General features: G+C 39.7%; 1 protein-coding gene across 4 annotated transcripts in view; it reads right to left on the bottom strand.

Annotated features, from left to right (window-relative positions):
• Nucleotides 1-15,362, bottom strand: part of VPS26A (VPS26 retromer complex component A) — a 44,549-nt gene that overhangs the window by 11,106 nt on the left and 18,081 nt on the right. For 3 of the 4 annotated variants that reach the window (XM_051823254.2, XM_051823253.2, XM_051823252.2), the window contains exons 3-6: nt 5,912-5,987; nt 4,645-4,801; nt 3,600-3,764; nt 1,210-1,316 (exon numbers count right to left, since the gene is read on the bottom strand). In XM_051823254.2, the coding sequence (XP_051679214.1) occupies nt 1,210-1,316; nt 3,600-3,764; nt 4,645-4,801; nt 5,912-5,987 (505 nt within the window). The remainder of the gene's footprint in view (nt 1-1,209; nt 1,317-3,599; nt 3,765-4,644; nt 4,802-5,911; nt 5,988-15,362) is intronic. The other variant, XM_070057780.1, reaches the window with a different exon arrangement.

Below are 15,362 nucleotides of genomic sequence, written 5' to 3'. Positions count from 1 at the left end.
ATCTGGGAAGTGAACCAGCAGAGGGAAGTTCTCTCTTCCTGCTCCCCATCCCACCACCACACCTGCCCCATAACTCTGCCTTTCAAATAAATAAAATCTTTAAAAAAAAAAAAAAAAAAAAACTCCAAAATTTCAATAGAACACTTTTGCTCCCTTCCCATGACAGCAGCTAAAAACATCCATAAGACCATGTTGGCAACAATATGAGAGAAAAAAGCCACTGTCCTATATTCATCGCAGATAACACTGCAAAGTGGTATAATCCAATGTGCTTCAAATTGTAAATATGCCTTTTGACCCAGCATTCCACTTTTTTTTTTTTTTTTGGACAGGCAAAGTGGACAGTGAGAGAGACAGAGAAAGGTCTTCCTTTGCCGTTGGTTCACCCTCCAATGGCCGCTGCAGCCGGCGCACCGCGCTGATCCGATGGCAGGAGCCAGGTGCTTCTCCTGGTCTCCCATGGGGTGCAGGGCCCAAGCACTTGGGCCATCCTCCACTGCACTCCCTGGCCACAGCAGAGAGCTGGCCTGGAAGAGGGGCAACCGGGACAGAATCCGGTGCCCCGACCGGGACTAGAACCCGGTGTGCCGGCGCCACAAGGCAGAGGATTAGCCTAGTGAGCCGCGGTGCCAGCTAGCATTCCACTTCTAAGATTTCATCTTGCACATGTCACACATACACATGAAAAAACATTATTAACTGAAGCACTGTTTGTGGTAGCAAAAGACTGGGGGAAAAAAACAAGTCCACTAATGGTGGAATGGTTCAATTCTGGCGTATCAATAGAATACTATACAAAAGATGAAATATACACAATGATATGGAAAGATCTTTAAGAATACCTGTTAGGTGAAAAGCCAAATTACGTATTTTATGTTACCAGTTAAGTAAAAAGGACATATAATATATAGGAACTTGTCTGTATATGTTTAAATATCTAGAAGGATTTTAAAATGTATAAACATATTACCTGTGAGTAGCCTGGATACACAAATAGAACAATTTGTACCATATAGTCTGTTATATTTTTTTGAAAATAATATAAATTTGTTACTATTCAGAAGTTAATTTTTTTAAAAGTTACTTGCTATCAATAATACTAACTGAGCAAAGTGGTATTCAGTGTGGATTTCAAATTTATCTTTAAACAACATTTTAAGGTTTCTAAAGTTTCAACTAAAGATATTTTAAGTACTCTTTTAAACTTACCAATTCCTGTGATCTCTTTTTTAATAAGTTGTAACTCCATATGTTGTATTTTTATTCTTACTAATAAGAAGTAAATTTTTCCAACAATCACATCCTTTAAATGATACCTATTAGGAAAAAAATACATTTCATTTATTAAATGCAAGTTTTAAAAATAAAAACAAGAGGAGGGCAGAGTGAGAAGTATCACTAAGTTCTTAAATCTGTATATATGAAATACATGAAATTTGTAGACCTTAAATAAAATTTAAAAAAGAAAAATCCATATACATTAAAACGGTTAAACATTCATTTTCTCTTATTTAAAAAAAAAAAAAAAAAAAAAAAAAAAACAGAAGAATGAACTAGGTCCTGACAGGCTTTAATAGGTATCTTTAGGATAATAACATTATATTTAAGCATAGCATTCTAAATATTCATATGTTTAATGCCCCCTTTTCCAAAACCATTTTCATCATTGCACTATACAAAGTAAGGAATAAAAACTTTTACTTGACCATCATCAGTGTACCTCTGAGGGAGTAACTAGCCTGATTGTTGTTCCTATGAAGAGGTTAAATTAGTTTCAGAGAACCTAAGCACCTAATAAAATGGAAAATTTAGATTTTTATGCTTGGGGCTGGTGCCGTGGCATAGTTGGTAAAGCTGCTGCCTGCAACACCGGCATCCCATGTGGGCAGCAGTTCAAGTCCCGGCTGCTGCACTTCGGATCCAGCTCTCTGCCACTGCCTGGGAAAACGGCGGAAGATGGTCCAAGTACTTGGGTCTCCATACCCACGTGGGAGACCCAGAAGCAGCTCCTGGCTTCAGCCCGGCCCAGCCCTGGCCATTCCAGCCATTTGGAGTGTGAACCAAGAGATGGAAGATCTCTCTTCTCTCTGAAATTCTGACTTTCAAATAAATAAGTAACTTTGCTTTGACATACTGTATGGGGAGTATGAGAGTTGAATACAAATAAAACAAATCTGGCCAGCACTGTGGCTCAACAGGCTAATCCTCCACCTAGCAGCGCTGGCACACCGGGTTCTAGTCCCGGTCGGGGCACCGGATTCTGTCCCGGTTACCCCTCTTCCAGGCCAGCTCTCTGCTGTGGCCAGAGAGTGCAATGGAGGATGGCCCAAGTGCTTGGGCCCTGCACCCCATGGGAGACCAGGAGAAGCACCTGGCTCCTGCCATCGGATCAGCGTGGTGCGCTGGCCGCAGCACGCTGGCCATGGCGGCCATTGGAGGGTGAAGCAACAGCAAAAGGAAGACCTTTCTGTCTCTCTCTCACTGTCCACTCTGCCTGTCAAAAAAAAAAAAAAAAAGAAGAAGAAGATCTCTCCCTTCCTCTCCCCATTGATTCTTTCAAATAAATAAATAAAACTTAAAAAAAAAAAATCTGACCATGTGTTGGTAACTTTTGGAGCTGAACAAAGGGTACATGAGAACTTATACTGTTCAGTACACTTTTCATATGCTTTGGTATTTCTTTAACTTTTCTATAACAGAGTTTAAAAAAACATTAAGGAATAAACAAAGTGTGAGTCCATTCTGTAAAAATACAACATGGGTTTGTGGTGAATGAAAAGATAATGCATCTTTCCTGGAACCTTTTACAGCCCCTCTTATAAACCTCCCCAACCCTCCAAAGGTATACTAGAGGATATGAAAAAGGAAAAAAATATCTGCTATTGTTACTTCTTTTTACTTTTCTACATCTTCCAAATTTTTTTTTTTTTTTTTTTTTGACAGGTAGAATCACAGACAGTGACAGAGAGAGACAGAAAAATCTGCCTTCTGTCAGTTTACTCCCCAAACGGCCGCAATGGACAGCCGATCCGAAGCCAGGAGCCAGGTGCTTTTCCTGGTCTCCCACGCAGGTGCAGGGCCCAAGCACTTGGGTCATCCTCCACTGCACTCCCAGGCCACAGCAGAGAGCTGGACTGGAAGAGGAGCAATTGGGACTAGAACCCGGCGCCCATATGGGATACCTGCGCCGCAGGCGGAGGATTAGCCTAGTGCGCCACAGCACCAGGCCCCAAATTTTTGATAATGAAAATATATTTCTTACATAGTATTTTTGTGTGCTTTTAATGAGGTGGCCAGGTTGACGAGATTTCAAGCAGTAAGATAAATTTTTACAGATACAATGGGATTGGCTACTTTCTGAGATGGTGAGATTCTCTACAAAAAGCAGCCGAACAGAGACTTATAAGGAATAATATACAAAGGACACCTACCCTGGGATGACCAGACCAAGCTCCTGAAGTTCCTTACTGTTCAGAAATTCTGCTGGCCTTGTTAACATCAGGTTACTGTCTTTCTATTCCTTCTTTGATACATTTACAGAAAGACCTGAAAAGCTTATGTTTAATGTTTCCTTGGCCATTTCTGTGAAAAATACTTACTTTGATTTATTATATTCAAATTCTATATGCAGACAATCTTCAATGCCCACTTCCATCTTAATAGAGTTGTTAACATCAGGATAGGTGGCAAGCTGGTGAACAATAAGATCATACTCTTTTACCAAGTCTGTCAGTCTTCTTACTATTGTCACCTTAAGAAAATACCTATAAAGTTAATGGAGAGGATGAGGTAAATACCTTGATAAAATTTATGTTTTAAATAAACAAGCATTAATTTTAACAGATGGTTTCTCCTTGCTGGAACTCCTCTGGAATCAACTTAATTCATTTACACCTCATGAAAGAGTTATAATTTTTTCAAAATGCCCCCAACATGAAAAAAAAAAGTTCAATTTTAAGAACAGTAAATACTTTCCACATGGGTCTGGAAAACTTGAGGAAATCTTTCCACATCTCTTTTTTTCTTTGTAATCCCTATCTGGGTAAGGCACTGCCATTTGGGATTTGAGTTGTCAAGCTCAGTTCTGTATGTATAATGTCAAGTTCAACAGAGAAAGCAGGATCCTAGACCTGATATCTGATGTGTTCTTTTATCATGGTCTCAGAGGCAACCTTGGCTTCCTGCGTGAAGACTTGGTGGAAAGAAAGGACACTGGATTGGGAATTTAGAAAACTGAGTTCCTAACTGCATTTCTGCCATTAACTATTATGGAATGTTGTACAAATCAGACACGCTTTTGGGGGCTTCAGATCACATATTGACCATTTACTGAATGAGATTCACTAGGAAACTAAACAAAAAAAAAACCACTGGGGGAAAAAAATCCAAAGTATTTAAGGGACAGTTCATACAAGGGAAGTGTATGACCAAGGCTTCTCATTTTGGAGCTGTCTCCATCTGTTATCTCAGAAAGCTCTCAGCACTTCTGTGGAGCGCTAGCCAGACAAAGAGATGTGAGAAAGATTTTTCTAACTCTTATATATTCCAGTCTAGAATTATAATTAGAAGTTCAAATAAGACATCAATAGTAGCTGTTACTTCTTGGTTTTGCTTCTGCTTACAGTTTCCAATATACAATCATACCTCAAGCGAACATTGGCACCGATGTAAGATTCATATGGCTTTTCAACTTGCATAAATTCAAAATCATAACTTCTGCTCTGAGTCAGTTCTCCGGGTAAGGCCAGTTCTTTCACTAGGTTTACAAATTCATGAGTATTACTCTTGTCATTGAAAAGTTCTAAGAAATTAAAAGAAACAATTATATTTTATATTCATTTCAATAAGCCCAAACTTCTACCTCCAAAATAAGTATTTCTGACTAAAGGAACTAGTTGGATTTGTCTCTATTTTAATAACCTAGAGCTATGGTTTGATTTTATTAACCTCATTATTATGCACTTAGGCATAAATACATCAGAGCCCAGTGAAAATTTCTATTAGAAATGAGTTCACTGCTTTGATATAGGTAAGACTTTCCTAATATGAAGCTGTCTGACACACTACCAGCAATTATTTGAATTTCTTCCATTCAAGGTAAAAATTGTTCTGTTGTTTTAGCCAGGCAAATATATTACCTCGATAAAACTAAAATACACAAAAGACTAAAACCAACTATCTGTTATTTACTATAAACTGTCCCTCAACTACTATCTCCTATGTCCTGAATAGATATGTAAACAAATATCTACCCATTCCAATTTCGATACTTTAAAAATGCACAGTAAAATTTAGAGTGCTAGATTTAAACCCTAGTTATGTAAATAGTACTATAAAGATACACTTCTCTTCTGAAACTGCAGTACCAAAAGACATATGAAGTTTTCTGATAGATCAAGAATGTCTCTGAAATACATGTATGGAAGAAATATGCACACGTTGATCTAATAAGTCAGGAGGAAATTACACTCTTCCTCTTTGGATGTAATTTTCTGCTGACAGGTTACCCTGGCTATAGGCATACACTAGGACAAGAAGACAAAAGGCATGGATAATTAGAAAATGAAAGATGAAGGTGAGGCTGGTAATTGTTGAATAAGGCTGATGAAAAATGTAGGTAGATGGAAATTTCAGCAAATCAGCTAAATTACTTGAATTATTTTTCAAGGCTGGTAGTTTACATAACTCCTTTCACTTTTAGTAATGAAGTCCAATAAACGCAGAATGAGTCAAATATCTCACAGAATTAAAAAACATGATCTAATATTTTTATAAAATAAATCCTTATATTATACAAAATTATTTCCTTCCTTCCTTTCACAAAGCCAAGATCTGATTCAATTATTTAATTGCCAAATCCAACCTTCTTCAACTCAGTTATCAAAGAAAAAAATACTATTTTAAAACTCACCAATTTGACCTACAAATTCAATTCTAATTCCTTGGTGCTCTAGCCTCTTTCCAGGTTGCTTAAAGGCTAGGTTTACCTGCCAAAACATGAAATTATAAGAGATGTTAACAGTCCTTTTTTGTGGGCCTATCAGATCCTTCCAGATGAATGCAACATATATGTATTTCAGGTTTTCATTTATAAAGTATGAGACACCACCACATACCTAGTTCAGGATGACCTTATAGGACCAGAAAAGGTGTAGTTTATTCATACACAATCACTAGTGAAGCTATTACTCACACAGATCCTTAAAGCATGTGCATTATTGTAAAGGAACTCTAGGCTGTAGCTCAAGAACTACATAAAGACTCAAAGGAAAAACTTAACTATTCATGTGTTTTCCCATCAAATAATTAACCAGTTCTATGACTAATAACAGCATTTTAATGAGACATAATAACTAACTCCAAGAATTGACCTAAAACAATCACTTTTAGTTTTTAGCAACCAAGATTATATTGTTTTAATCCATAGCCTTAAAAGGAATGCTTATTGCCCTGAATCTTACTTATCCTAAAAACAAAATGTCTAAAGATGTAAATTTTGAGTTTATTTATCTTACATACTTTATACAATCTAAAAATCTCTAGATTCACAACATATCAGCTAAATGGAAACCTTAAATTTTAAATTTAATTAGAAAAAAATACCTGCAGTGTACATATACATTAGAAATAAAATTTTAGAGGCTGGCACCATGGCATAGTGGATAAAGCTGCCTGAAACACTGGCATCTCATATGGGCTCCAGTTCGAGTCCCAGCTGTTCCACTTCCGATCCAGCTCTCTGCTATGGCCACCTGGGAAAGCAGCAGAAGATGGCCCAAGTGCTTGGGCCCCTGTACCCACGTGGGAGACCTGGAAGAAGCTCCTAGCTCCTGACTTTAGAACCACCCACCTCCAACCATCGCGGACATTTGGGGAGGAAACCACTGGCTGGAAGATTTCTCTCTCTTTCCCTCTCTGTAACTCTTCAAATAAACAAATAAATCTTAGGAAAAAAAAAAAAAACAGAAAAGAAGAAAATTCCAAACATTATTTAAGGACCAGCTGGTCCCTTCAGGGTTCTTTTTTGTTTAAAAAAAAAAAAAAAAAGGCATACTTTCAGGTTTAATCTTTACTACCACAAATATTAATAATGTGACTCTCGTAAGCTTTTCTTCCAAACACTGCTTCTCAAGAGAGATCATCAAGGACCACGAAAAACACGGGCATAATTACTATTTGAAAACTATACAAATTAAAATATTTACTCTTTCATATATAGTTTTCTTATCTTGTGAACATTAATTAGTTACTTGCCTTCAAAATTAATATCTCAAAAAAATAGTAAATAAATTGTGGTAATAATGATGGAATATAAAAGGTTAAAATAATAGTGTCAAAGAACTTTTAATGATACAGGAAGATGTACATGATATGTTACATGAAGGAAGCATGGTCAAACTGTATATAAGTATAATGCCAATTATATTTTTGTAAACTACAGAAATAAAATACTCTTAAGAGCAATTTCTTATGGAATGAATGACTATGGATAACTTTCTTTTCTTCTTGGTAGTTTTCAAGTATTTTTTTTTAAACAAAGAACAAATAATGTCAAAGTCAAAAATTTTAAGAAAAGTAGTACTTACACTTCATATACATTTAAAATTTTATGTCTGAATCACAAATAATAAAACAAGTATTAACTCCCAGATGCTTCATAAACGAGGCAGTAATTAGGAATATTCTCTAATTTATACCAATAAAGTACAGAGGAAAAAAAGGTCTATTTGACAGCACCTTCTGAGAATGTCTGTTTGAACATGGCTGTATCTGATATTTAAAATTTTTTCAGTTCTTCAAAAATATCATAAATCTACAATATAAAGGTAGAAATGCAAAATTGTTCAGTTTTCCCACTAAACTTCCTGAGTCTTGAAATTTTCCTTCATTTTCCATTGATGTCAAAACACAGTTCCTTTTAAGCCCAATGCAGGCTAATTTGCAATCTGAAGGGCCCCAAGAATTAGAAGACAGAATTAAGCAATTTGGCTTAAAAGTTATCCTGCAAGGATACACAGAAAAATAAATAAAACTATGATGGTAAACGAGGTCAAAGAATTTAAAATACCGGGGCTGGCACCGTGGCTCACTTGGTTAATCCTCCGCCTGTGGCGCCGGCATCCCATATGGGCACTGGGTTCTAGTCCCAGTTGCTCCTCTTCCAGTCCAGCTCTCTGCTGTGGGCTGGGAAGGTAGTGGAGGATGGCCCAAGTGCTTGGGCCCCTGCACCTACGTGGGAGACCAAGAGGAAGCACCTGGCTCCTGGCTTCAGATTGGCGCAGCACCGGCCATAGCAGCCATTTGGGGGGTGAACCAACGGAAGGAAGACCTTTCTCTCTGTCTCTCTCTCTCTCTCACTGTCTAACTCTGCCTGTCAAATAAAAAAAAAGAATTTAAAATACCAACTCAGTTATACTTTTTATTAAGGTATCATTTCAAACTTACAGAAACACTCCAAGAACACACAAGGAAATCCCACATAACTTTTATCCAGATCCATCATATGTCTGTGTGTCGTCCTGTCTGCTCTATCATTTCTACATATAAAAAAGCATACATCCATACAGTTTTTTTCCCACAGCCAAGAATAAGTTGGGGATATCATTCACCATTACCTCTAAACACCTCAAGTGTATTTCTGAAGAAAATAGACATTCTCTTACATAACCACAGAATTACCAAAATCAGGAAAGTTAACATTCCTCAGCTTATATTCAAATTTTGTCAATTGTCTCAAAAATGTAGTCTTTTTCTTGTCCAGGATTCAGTACAGGCTCACATATTACATTCAGTTGTGATGTCTCTTTAGTCTCCTTCTAGAACATTTCTCAATCACCGTCTTTCTTAACTTTGACCCTTTTTGAGAACACAAGTCGGTTACTCTGTAGATGTTACTTAATCTGGATTTGCCCAATGTGTCACTACAGTTAGATTCTGTTTCTGCATTTCTGGCAAGAACACCAAGAAATGAAGTTGCATCCTTCCATGTGTGTCAAGAAGCAGACGCTGCCAGCGTGTCCTAGTATGAGTGATGTTAACCCTGACCAGTTGGCTAAGATGACTCATCAGGCTTCTCCAATTCAAAGTAATATTTTCTCCTTTGTTATTAATAAGTAAATACATTTGAGACTATGTATATATGTTCAAAAGGCCATGAAAACTGAATGTAGGGAAATAAAATCTTCATATAAAACACATTCACTGCTCTAAGAAATCAGTCTCAAAGCTCATGCTTCAGCATATACAATATTCTTTATATGTCTTGAATGATGCCATCTTCAGGACTTACTCAAGGAATAAAATTCTACATTATCAATGAGCTATACACCATTTATAGAAAGTAAAGTTCCACATATCTGTACATTATTTTTGCTGGATGTCGGGGTTATCCAAGATTAGCTTCCAAGTGCTGCCAGAAGAACACAGTCCACATCCATGTTTGTTTTGTTTCAGATTTATTTCATGTACTTGAAAGGCAGAGTTACAGAAATACAGGGAGAGAAAGAGATCTTCTATCCATTAGTTCACTCCCCAAATGGCCATGATGATTGGAACTGGTTCAGATTGAAGCCTGGAGTCAGTAACTCCATCCCAATCTCCCACAAGGGTCACAGAGGCCCAAGTTCTTGGGCCATCTTCTGCCGCTTTCCCAGGTGCATTAGCAGAGAGATCGGGCACGGAGTAGCTGAGACATGAACTGGTGCTCTGATATAGGATATGGCATTGCAGGCAGCAGCTTAATCGACACCACAGTGCTGGTCCCATATTCATATTGTTGATCAAAGACTTTGCAAAAATACTCCTGGCTTAAAGAACTAAAATATAAACTCCTGTCATCTTAAGCTAAACATACGCTTTTGCTCCCTTCTCCAACAGAGAATTAATAGACTCTGCTGGATAGGTGGCTTTGTGCTAGGACCAAGGCTTCAAGACATAATACTTACCACAGGCCAATCTAGTCCTTTTCTGATGAAAAAGAAATCAATAAAAATGCCTTCTAAGGAGAGAACAATACATACTGCTATGTAGAAATATCACTTTGAAACAACTAACCCAAGTATCTTATTACTCTCTGCCTTACAGAGATCCTCTAAGCCCCTTATTCTGTCTGCTATGACAGTAGCTAATACATATTTATAGAATGAATAATTTTCTCAGCAACACATTAACACTTTGACAAGCACTGTTTGCTCATGAAAAAGCAATGCGGGAAGAAAAACAACTCCTTCATAAACCTGTCATCTGGAAACTGCATAAATAAAAGCAAGGCGTTGTCCTCAGTTCCAAGCATGTTATTTTCTGCACTTCATCATGAATTTGGATGGAAAGCCAAGACCCGAACTTAAACTACATTGCAGACAAATAAGAATTTCAACATTATTTTATTTTCTGCCTTTAAACTAATGTCCTAGTTAAGTAACTGGGAACAGGGGCCAGCACTGTGGCATGGCAGGTAAAGCGACCTCCTGTAGTATCCATATGGACACTGGTTCAAGTCCCAGCTACTCTACTTCCGATCCAGCTCTCTGCTATGGACTGGGAAAGTAGAGGTAGATGGCCCAAGTCCTTGGGTCCCTGCACCTGCGTGGGAGACCAGGAAGAAGTTCCTGGCTCCTAGCTCCAGATCAGCTCAGCCCCAGTCATTGCGGCCCTCTGGGGAGTGAACAAGTGAATGGAAGACCTCTCTTCCTCTCTCTGCCTCTGCCTCTCTCTAACTCTGCCTCTCAAATGCATAAGTCAATCTTAAAAAAAAAAAAAAAAAAAAAAAAAAAAAAAAAAGAAAATAAGTTATTGGAACACAGAATACCCATCCTAAAAAAAGCAGATAAATCATTAGCTAAAATTTTCACAATTCCCAGAAAAACAACTGTACCTCAACATTTGATTAAACACAGTCAGCAAGACTCTCAAAATTACTCAGAAAGAATAGGGATGTTAGCTGAGTTTTTTGTTTTTTGTTGTTGTTGTTGTTTTTTGACAGGCAGAGTTAGACAGTGAGACAGAAAGAGACAGAGAGAAAGGTCTTCCTTCCGTTGGTTCACCCCACAAATGGCTGCTACGGCCGGCGTGCTGCGCCAATCTGAAGCCAGGAGCCAGGTGCCTCCTCCTGGTCTCCCATGCGGGTGCAGGAACCAAGCTCTTGAGCCATCCTCCATTGCCTTCCCGGGCAACAGCAGAGAGCTGGACTGGAAGAGGAGCAACCGGGACAGAATCCAGCGCCCCAACTGGGACTAGAACCTGGGGTGCCGGCGCCGCAGGCGGAGCATTAGCCTAATGAGCCACGGCGCCGGCCTTAGCTGAGTTCTTAAATGGGGGAACCAAGACTGAATATATTCTTAAGGCATAAAAAAATTTAACCTAGAGTCCAACTAAACTAAATGTAAGGGATACTTGTCTCTTGATATGAATGAAAGCAGCAATACTACGGATTAAAAAGAACCTAAGTAGGTTTAACAACTTCCTGTTTTGTGATAATCTAAATATTTGCAGTTCTCTTCAGGAGTGCTTCAAAAAGCACTCAAAAAAAAAAAAAAAACTTAAGCAGCAATGAGTTTTAACTCTTCTGAAAGTATACGCCACACAGTGCCAAGAAAATTCAGTGAGCAAGGACTATTTTTTCTACAGATAGCACTGGGATAACTAGATTATGAAAAAAAGAATGACGCTGAACCCCTACTTCACACCATATATAATATTAGTTCAAAATGGATTAAAGGCCCAAATATAAGGGTTACAATTACAAAATTCTTGTAAAAATACATAGGTAAGACTCTTTTACTTTTTTTTTTTTTTTTTTTTTTTTGACAGGCAGAGTGGACAGTGAGAGAGAGAGACAGAGAGAAAGGTCTTCCTTTGCCGTTGGTTCACCCTCCAATGGCCACCGCGGTTGGCGCACCGCGCTGATCCGATGGCAGGAGCCAAGTACTTCTCCTGGTCTCCCATGAGGTGCAGGGCCCAAGCACTTGGGCCATCCTCCACTACACGCCCGGGCCATAGCAGAGAGCTGGCCTGGAAGAGGGGCAACCAGGACAGAACCCGGCACCCCGACAGGGACTAGAACCTGGTGTGCCGGCGCCGCTAGGCGGAGGATTAGCCTGTTGAGCCACGGCGCCGGCCTAGGTGAGACTCTTAATGACTTTGGATTAAGCACTGGTTTCTTCCAGCTGATGCCAAAAGCAGGAGCAATAAAGTAAAAAGTTAGGTAAACTTGATTTCATCAAAATTTAAGACTCTTGTGCTACAAAAGACTATTAAAAAAAGTGAAGGGTTTGGTTCATGGAACAGCAGATTAAGTCACCCTTGCACTGCTGATGTCCCATACTGGAGCACTGGTTCTATTCCTGGCTACTTCACTTCTACTACAGCTCCCTGCTAATGTGCCAGCAGAAAAGGCCCAAGTACTTGGGCTCCTGTCACCCATATGGGAGACCAAGATGGAGTTCCTGGATCCTGGCTTCAGTATGGCGCACAAACCTTGCTTGCTGTTGAAGCCCTTTGGGGAGTGAACCAGCAAATGGAAGCTCACTCGTTCGCTCTCATTCTCTGTCTCTGCCTTAAAAAAATAATAATAATTTATTTATTTGAGAGGCAAAGTTACAGAGAGGCAGAGGCAGAGACAGAGACAAAGGTCTTCCACCCACTGGTTCACTCCCCAAATGGCTGCCAACAGCTAGACCTGGGTTGATCTGAAGCCAAGAGCTTCTTCTGAATCTCCCATGCCAGTGCAGGAGCCCAAGCACTTGGGCCACCTTCTATAGCTTTCCCAGGCCATAGCAAAGAGCTGGATGGGAAGAGGAACAGCCAAGACTTGAACTGGCGCCCATATGGGATGCCAACACCACAGGTGGAAGCTTAGCCCACTACACCACAGTGTGGACCCCAATCAATCTTTTTCTAAAAAAGTTAAAAGAAAACTCAGACTGTGAAAAAATATTTGCAGGGCTGGCGCTGTTGCACAGCAGGTTAAAGCCCCAGCCTGCAGTGCAGGCATCCCATATGGACACCGGTTTGTGTCCCGGCTGCTCCTCTTCCAATCCAGCTCTCTGCTATGGCCTGGGAAAGCAGTAGAAGATGGCTCAACTCCTTGGGCCCCTGCACCCACATGGGAGACCTGGAGGAAGCTCCTGGCTTCAGATCAACTCAGCTCTGGCCATTGTGGTCATTTGGGGAGTGAACCAGCAGAATGGAAGATAGATATTTCTCTCTGGCTCTCTCTCTGTAACTCTTTCAAATAAAATATTTCTTTAAAAAAATTTTTGCAAAACATACTTTCTTATAAGCATCTTGCAACAAAAACACATAAAGGATTTTTACAACTCAACCATAAAAAGACAACCCAGGGTCAGCGCTGAGGCATAGCAGCTAAAGCTGCTGCTTGCAGTGCCAGCATACCATATGGGCACTGGTTCAAGCGGCTACTCCACTTCTGATCCAGTTCCCTGCTAATGCGCGTGGGAAAGCAGTGGAAGATGGCCCAACTGCTTGGGCCCCTACAGCCACGTGGGAGACCCAGAAGAAGCTCCTGGCTCCTGACTTCAGACCAGCCCAGCTCCGACTTTTGCAGCCATTTGAGGAGTAAACCAACAGATGGAAAATTTCCATCTTTCCCTCTCTAACTCTGCCTTTCAAATAAACAAATAATTTCTAAAAAAGACTACCCAATTTAAAATGGTTAAAGGATTTAAATAGAATTTTGTCCAAGATGTACTGATGACAATACATACAAGATGCTCAACATTATTAGTCAATAAGGACAAGTAAATAAGACCATGAGATACAACATCACACCCACTAAGACAGCCATATAAAAAATACATAAGTGCTAATAAGAACATGGAAAAACTTGGGGCTGACATTGAGGCACAGTGGGTAATGCTGTTGCCTGTGATGCTGGCATCCCATATGGGCATCAGTTCATGTCCAACTGCTCCACTTCTGATCCAGCTCACTGCTAATGGCCTGGAAAAAGCAGCAGCAGATGGTCCAAGTATTTGGGTCCCTGTCTCAACAAGGGAGACCTGGATGAGGGTCTTGGCTCCCAGCTTCAGCCTGGCCCAGTGCTGGCAGTCATAACCAATGGGAAGTAAACCAGAGGATGGAAGATCTTGATCTCTCTCTCCCTCTAACTCTGACTTTCAAAATAAATCAGTCTTAAAAAAAAAAAATGGAGAAACTGGAACCATTAAAAATTCTTCGAAGGGGGGGCCGGTGCTGTGGTATAGTGAGTTAAAGCTGCCACCTGCAATCCTGGCATCCCCTATGGGTGCCGGTTCCAGTCCTGGCTGCTCCACTTCCAATTCAGCTCTCTGATATAGCTTAGGAAAGCAGTAGAAGATGGCGCAAGTTCTTGGGCACCTGCACTCACATTGGAGACCCTGAGGAAGCTCCTGGCTCCTCCTGGCTTTGGATCAGCTTAGCTCCAGTCATTGTAGCCAACTGGGGAATTAACCAACAGATGGAAGACCTCTCTCACTCTGCCTCTGCTTCTCTGTAACTCTGCCTTTCAAATAGATAAATCTTTAAAAAAAAAAAAGTTCTTTAAAAAAAATTCACTCAAGGGAATATAAAATAGAGAAGCTACTTTAGCAGTTCCTCTAAAAATTAAACAGTTAACATATGGCCAGTAATTATTATGTTCACACAAAAGCCTGTCCATAAATGTTCACAGCAGCATTATTTATAGTAGCTAAAGAGTAGAAACTCAAATGTCCTTAACCAATGAATGGATAAATGTGGGATATCCTTATGCCACATGGAGATGGCATAATGAAATATTCAGGCAAAAAAATCAATGGTGTTCTGATACATGCTATATCATGGATGAACCCTGAATACATGTTAAATACTCCCTACTTGTGTAGGGAGGGGTCTTCAAAAAGTTCAAGGAATTACTATGTGTTACTTTTATCATGAAGTATTAAAAAGAAGCTATGTATGGGGGCCGGCGCTGTGGCACAGCGGGTTAATGCCCTGGCCTGAAGCGCCAGCATCCCATATGGGTGCCGGTTCAAGACCCGGCTGATCCACTTCCTGTCTAGCTCTCTGCTATGGCCTGGGAAAGCAGTAGAAGATGCTCCCATGTGGGAGACCCAGAAGAAGCTCCTGGCTCCTGGCTTCGGATCAGCGCAGCTCCGGCTGTCATGGCCAATTGGGGAAGTGAACCATCAGACGGAAGACCTCTCTCTCTTTCTCTCTCTGCCTCTCCTCTCTCTGTGTAACTCTTTTAAGTAAAATAAATAAATCTTTAAAAAAAATCTATGTATGAATTTCAAAAAATATTTTGCAACAAAATTTTTGTTTTTTAAAGTTTTTATATATCTTGTTTCCTTTAAAATATCTATATTAATATTTATTTGAAAGGC

This window comes from Oryctolagus cuniculus, chromosome 15 (genome assembly GCF_964237555.1).
Source record: "Oryctolagus cuniculus chromosome 15, mOryCun1.1, whole genome shotgun sequence".
Taxonomy (NCBI): Eukaryota; Metazoa; Chordata; class Mammalia; order Lagomorpha; family Leporidae; genus Oryctolagus; species Oryctolagus cuniculus.
The sequence above is the reverse complement of the archived record's forward strand: the minus strand, read 5'-3'. Positions and strand labels throughout refer to the sequence as shown.